General features: G+C 44.5%; 1 protein-coding gene across 2 annotated transcripts in view; it reads left to right on the forward strand.

Annotated features, from left to right (window-relative positions):
* IFI44L (interferon induced protein 44 like) overlaps window positions 1-6,410 on the forward strand; it is a 36,556-nt gene extending 30,146 nt beyond the window's left edge. For both annotated transcript variants that reach the window (XM_029586099.1, XM_029586100.1), the window contains exons 7-8: window positions 1,790-1,890; window positions 4,254-6,410. In XM_029586099.1, coding sequence (XP_029441959.1) covers window positions 1,790-1,890; window positions 4,254-4,433 — 281 coding nt within the window. In that variant the 3' untranslated portion in view covers window positions 4,434-6,410. The remainder of the gene's footprint in view (window positions 1-1,789; window positions 1,891-4,253) is intronic.
* Window positions 6,411-6,801: the final 391 nt, after the last annotated feature.

Genomic DNA, 6,801 nt, shown 5'->3' on the forward strand with positions numbered 1-6,801 from the left:
CCCATGTCCTTGTAGCTTCACAAAAGCCTTCCACTAGGAAATCTTACGCTCCAAATGGAAAAGGTTTTCCTTGTGTGCGGGTCAAAGGAGATATATCACTTTAACTGCCCTACAATGAAGTTCCTTGACTACCTCTTGTCTCTGTCGGAGTCTGGTCTGCAAACTTCATCTATCCAAGTTCATGTCAGCACCGTAGCCGCTTACCACAAGGGCATAGGGGATGTTTTGATTTCCACGCAACCCCTCGTAGCATGCTTCATGAGAGGTTTTCTGCACTTAAAGCTCCCACTGCGCCCTCCGGCTCCTGCTTGGGACCTCAATGTAGTGTTAGCACGGCTCATGAAACCTCCATTTGAGCCTCTACATTCCTGCGAGCTGCGTCATTTGACTTGGAAAGTGCTCTTTCTCCTTGCTATAACGTCAGCTCACAGGGTAAGTGAGCTGCAGGTGCTGGTAACATAGCCACCTTACCCAACATTTCTCCATGATCGTGTGGTGCTTCGCACTCATCCAAAATTTTTACCAAAAGTAGTGTCTGAATTTCATTTAAATCAATCCATTATACTACCTACTTTCTTTCCAAAGCCCCACTCACATCCAGGTGAGCAAGCTCTGCATTCCTTGGACTGTAAACGGGTGCTATCCTTTTATTTGGAGTGCACTGCAGCCCATAGGAAGTCCACCCAGCTGTTTATCTCGTTTAATAAAACCAAACTGGGAATCCCTGTGGGCAAGCAGATCTTGTCCTCCTGGCTGGCGGACTGTATTTCCTTCTGCTGCCAACAAACAGGCCTTCCGCTCCAGGGACGCGTAAAAGCGCACTCTATTAGAGCAATGGCATTGTCGGTAGCATACCTTCGTTCGGTCCCTCTTGCTGACATCTGAAGGGCTGCTACATGGAGTTCTCTGCACACCTTTGCAGCTCATTATTGTCTGGACAAGGCTGGCAGGCAAGATTCCATCTTTGGCCAGACTGTTCTGCGCAATTTATTCTCAACTTAATAACCCAACTCCTCTCAGCGACCCACTGGGGAATTTAGGATGCCCATCTACCCAAGACCACCCCTGTTGTTCTGCCTGTTGCATGTCATTGGGTGCTCTTTGCACATTACTTGGGCACCCTCAGCTCGTTATTTACCCATATATGAAGACTACCATCCTGCTTGTCCTGTGAGAAAGCAGAGTGCTTACCTGTAACAGGTGTTCTCACAGGACAGCAGGATGTTAGTCTTCACGAAACCCACCCGCCACCCCGCAGAGTTGGGTTCACTTCGATTTATTTTATTTTTTGCTTGTACTTTTACTATAAACGAGACTGAAGGGGGACCTCTGCTGGATACAGGGTTGGTGGCATGCTGGGCATGCTCAGTGTGCCAAGTCAAAGTTCTAGAAACTTTGACAAAAGTGTTCCGTGACAGGCTCCATCCTGATGATGTCACTCATATGTGAGGACTAACATCCTGCTGTCCTGTGAGAACACCTGTTACAGGTAAGCAACTCTGCTTTTCCTTTATTGCAGTAAAAATCTTTACTTAAAGTTTGTCTTCTATTAGATGTTACTTTAGTGGCTTTGAAGGTGACTACTTGCTTTTGTAGCAGAATACACTGGAGTTTTGAATCACTGAAAGAAACTTGTTTGAGAGTGAATGTTCCAGTTCCGTTATATTATTAATTGTATTATGAGTGTTTTTAAGACTGGATAATGTTAATAGGGAAAGTATAGTAGAAGAACTTGCTTGAATATTATGCAGTAACATTTCAGCACTATTTTATTTTTATTTTTTTGCAGATGTACCACAGTTACTTTTGCTAACTAAGGTAGATGAACTTTGCCCAATTGTTGCTGAAGATACTAAAAAAGTATACAAGAGCAGAGCTCTTCAAAAACAGGTATTTTATTGTTGCCAGTAACTAGAGACACGTGTGTGTGTATATATACATATATATATATTAGTGACGACAGACTCCACTGGTGTCTGTAGTCTCTTCTAGAAGGCATATACGTAGGCTGGGCTTCCTTTGAGAGTTCTCCTTGAATCCAAGTTCAACTTTTGAAAATAAGAGATTTAAATATTATATTGCTCAGAATTAGTGTTCAAAAGAAGGTTGGTCCTGTCACCTACAGTTCAGTAAACAACTGTCCATCTGCTGCCAGAGCACAGATTGAGATTCTGAGTGCTTCCCTTCCGTTTTTAAGGCAAGTTTTAAAGGTTGTTCTTCGCAAGTTTATTGTTCAGGTAACTGCCCACTTCTCAGGCTGGGCTGCTAATCAGGGTGCAGTCTCAGCACAAATAATTCCACAATTTTTAAGCTTGGTCTGTTACGGTCCCAGGCAGTGCCCTGGTCCCTTCACCTACCTCGGGGACGGCCTGGGCTGTTGCGAGGCCTCCTCGGGCCTGTACTGCCTCCGTCGCGTCTCTCCCTCCTCGGGGGAGACGCCGTCTATCCGCCGTGGCTGGCCCCGCCCCCTAGGCGTGCGCACGTGGGGAGGAGTTCCACTTAAAGGGGCCTGCGCGGGAAAACTCAAGCCCTGCCTCAGATGACGTCAGACGCTATCAGGGTAATTAAACCCTGTTTCTGGGCATCATCAGTGCTTTGCAACGAGGTTCTCTCAGTTCGCCAAGTTTCTAGTTGCTGCTTTGGATCTTGGATCGTCTCTTCTGACTTCTGGCTTCTGATCCGGCTTCATCCATTGACTCCATCTTCAGCTTCCGTCCCTGGCTTTGGTTTCAGACTTCTGACTTCTGGCTTCTGACCCGGCTCCATCCAATGACTCTGATTCCAAAGCCCCTGGCTTTGTCTTCGGACCTCTGACTTCTGGCTTCTGACCCGGCTTCGTTCTTGGACTTTGACTTCAGCTTCATCCGCCCCCACAGGTATCCGGTTCTTGCTGGCCCAGAGCATTCTCCTAAGTCCCAGCGGTTCGGGCTCTCACGGGCTCCTCCCGGGGGAGCCGCAGGCTTCCGAGGGTGAAGACTCTCCACCCTCCTGGGCCCTGCCCTCCTCATCGACCATCTCTTCGGCTGCCTCCTGGATCCTTGGTCGCATAGAGTCCCACCTAAGTCCAAGAGGTCCGGGTCCCTACGGGCTCCTCCTGGGGGGACCTCTGTCTTCCAGTGGTGAAGCCTTCTTCAGAGTCTCTCTCTCCAGTTCCACCTCCCGGCTGCGGTGCTCACTGTGGGTCCCCAGGGCCCAAGGGTCCACGATCATAACATGGTCAGCATTCTCAGCACAAGTAACTCCACAGGTCTTAAAGCTATTTTAAATGTGTGTGTGTGTATGTGTGTGGATTTCTTTTCTTTCTCTCTCTGGCAGTGCCTAGCAAGGGTGCCACCATCTTCCTGTGGCTGAGGCTTCTTAGGAGAATTCATAACTTCCACCTTCCCTCAGGTTATATTACTAGACAAAACATGGAAGCAGAGCCCAACCTCAGCCACCCACAGCAAAAAGTGATTCTCTGTTACTAGGTTTGCCCGACCTTAGTTACTGACCATTGTTCTTTCTGGCTCCTCTCTCTCCGTAGACTCTTCCACAGTATCTCCAACAGGTTCCTGTTCCCTTAGTCCTGGTACTGTGGGAAGGACTTCCATTTCCTCTTGCCCCTTTATCTGTCATTCCAGTCTGAATGGGTTCCCTAGAGTTTCTGTCCCCTAGGGGACCTACTCTGACTTCATTGGATATTCCACTTCATCTGTAATCATGGGAGGAGGCACCCACTCAATTTGCTTACCTCTTCCAGGGAATACAGCCTCTCTCTCTCTCATGGTTCTAGGATATGTCCCTTCTTCTTGGTTAACTTGGCTCCTTCTTCAAGGGGTTGATAAATTATTTCTTATCTCTCTGGACCCTGCCTTATCCCAAGGCCCAGGGGCTACTCCATCACAAAAGAATATATATATATATGAGAGAGAGAGAGAATAATGGGAAAATATGAACTTAGGTGCAGCTACTGAAGGCCACTAATTCACCCTGTATTTGAATCATTTTGTGCATTAGCTAGCAGCTATTTTTTAAATACTTTTCCCTAAGCGAGAGAATCATTTTTGGAAAATTGTGTGTATAAGAAGTGAACAGAATGCATTTCTATCTACTTGTAGGTAGCAGGTTGCTGAAATTGCCACATACCTGTAAGAAAAGATTTTGTCCCATATTTAGTTACCACTTGATATATTTTGTATCAAAATATTTTAGGAAAATTGAAAATCTCCATTAGCATTTCTAAAAATCCTCTTTTTTTTTTTTTTTTTAAATAGATACATGCAGCTGGAGCACGACTTGGAATCCCTGTTTCTAACATTCTGCCCATTAGAAATTATTCAACAAGCCTGGAGCTTGACTGTAACAATGACATCTTGATACTTCATGCAGTTCAGCAAATGCTTCGTTATGCAGAAAATTATTTTGACAATATCCCTCTTGATGTAAAAGAATAATTTCTTTTATGTTTTTTCTTCATATGCATTCAAGTGAAAAATCCATGCATGGAACACTTGTATTAGATTTCCAGAAGTTGTTTGCAAATGCTGGTTAAAGGTATTAGTAATTTTATGTAGGACTTTCATTTAATTTGGTTTTCCTGTTAAGTGTACATGCCTCTATTACCAAAATTATTGCTCAGTATAATGTAATTGTTCCTTATTCAGAATAGGTTAGATTTAGAAAAGTTATACAATATTTGGTTGAGGTGCTGTGTATCATCTTCATCACCTCCCTCTGGACTTGAGGTCACTGTTCATGATATCCCGGTAGTAAGGGGACATCCACAGGATCTCCATTAACCTCCTCCCCCCCGTATTACAGAGACTGCCGGCTTCAGTCTGGAAGATGTTTGGCAAGCCATTGTGAACCTGGACAGATCTGTACATAGCAAGTTCAGAACTATTTCTTCTAATATTGAGGTCATGAGATCAAATTATTGCTAATCAAGATGTCAGAATCACATGCAATTTTGTTTCAGAAGTTCCATACCACTGTTGTCAAGGATTTATTTATTTATTTATTTAAATGATTTATATACCGGAGGTTCCTGTATAGTATACATATCACCCCGGTTTACAAAGAACAGTAACTATCGCTAAAAAATATAGCGGTTTACATAGAACATAGAACATAATAAAAGAAGGATAGCGCTGTAGTCAACAGAAAGCTGGACATTTTTGGAAATGGCTTTGTTAAATCTTCGTTTATTGAATTTTCCAGTCTTCTTTAATTGGTCCCAATGAGTTTGCTAAAAGATAGATGAAAGAGATAAGGGGTTTATCTGAAGACTCCCTTCCTTTTTCTAAAATACATTTTCTTCCTAATGTGAAGAAAATTCTTTTGCTGGATTGGTGTCCGATCCTTTTGCAAGTTTTAATTTGACCAATTTCTTGGAACAGACAGATGAAGTAATGTCTGAACGTTCTACTGTGTTAATTTTTGTGTTTCTGAAGTTGGGCAGCATTCTGTTTAAACCTATCCTGGCAGCAGTAACAAAATAACAAACCAGCTCTGTTTCTGGAAGTAGTAATATCAGAAGCCAGGACAAACACTTCCTCCCCCCCGCATCCGCCCTTTTACAATCACACTTATAATAATAACTGCACTGACACAGAATTGGGATCAAACAGGCAGCAGCTTTATTCACATAACAAATAGATGCCCGAGCCAAACACAAGGTAAACAACGACACACCCAGTGAACATCCACCACCAACCAGCAAGATGAACATGACCAGATAACCCGACCTGGCAAATTATCCACATTGCACAAGTCATTCCCACGACCCCCGTCCACCTCCCAGCAAGGAGCCGCACGCAGGACAATGGCACCCGGTTGTGCCCGCCAAAGATCCAGACCTGACCGCCGTCAGGTCAAGCAACCCAGTCAGCACAAGACTGGACCCCCCCCCCCCCAACAGGCTCGGGCAACCCGCCCAACCCAGCTGAGACAACACAACAACCCCAACAGAAATACCGCAAAAGAAGTAAGGGCAGGTGGGTGGGATGAGGCACCAGCACAGTAATGGCAACAAGAGCGCTTGCCTGCCACAACTGATCCCGAATCGTTGAACTCCTCCCCTTTCCCACTAATCCTAGCGCCCTAGGAACCAATCAGCTCTCGCCACTGCACAGTTTAAAATAAATAACCACTCCTCTAACTGACTGGAAAATTCTAGTAAACACCCTCCCCCCTTCTCCGAGGAAGGCCCTCCCCCATTCCCCCCAGCCGGCCTACTCATGAAGTGAGCCTGACTCTGACATTACTACGGGCAAGCAGGTATGGTGAACCTGCCTGCCCATCCGTTAGTCAAGCTTTTCAGTTAGTTTAGTGCTGGATAGCGCGGCTTTTACTGTACTGAAGCCATGCCGAACTTAAATGTATAATGGCTGTATGATTCCACTTGCTAGTAGTGAAAATGCATTGGAGTTAAATAATAAAAAAAAAAAAAGCACAAATGAGTTTTGCCTTTTTGTCCAAGTTGTGCGATATTAATAGAAACTACTCAGCTGGTTTCTCTGAAAATGAGCTCTGTTAAGGTCCTACAAGTTCAAAAGTACCTGCATACTTTGCATCTGCTTTACCTGCAGACTGCACAAGAGATTTAAAATCAAAAGCCTGCACATATTTTCCTCCCCTACGACTGCTGCTTTTTTTTCCATTGCTAAATCTAGGAGCCTTGTGAATCTTGGTAGCTAGATTTAGTCTCAATTTGGTGGGGGGGAGGGCATTTTTAATAGGGATGTGCAATCGTTTTTACTGAATTAGGCAATTTCAACAAAATTGCCTAATTCTGAATGGTTCTGGAGAACCAAAATTTCG

This window comes from Rhinatrema bivittatum, unplaced genomic scaffold (genome assembly GCF_901001135.1).
Source record: "Rhinatrema bivittatum unplaced genomic scaffold, aRhiBiv1.1, whole genome shotgun sequence".
Classification (NCBI taxonomy): domain Eukaryota; kingdom Metazoa; phylum Chordata; class Amphibia; order Gymnophiona; family Rhinatrematidae; genus Rhinatrema; species Rhinatrema bivittatum.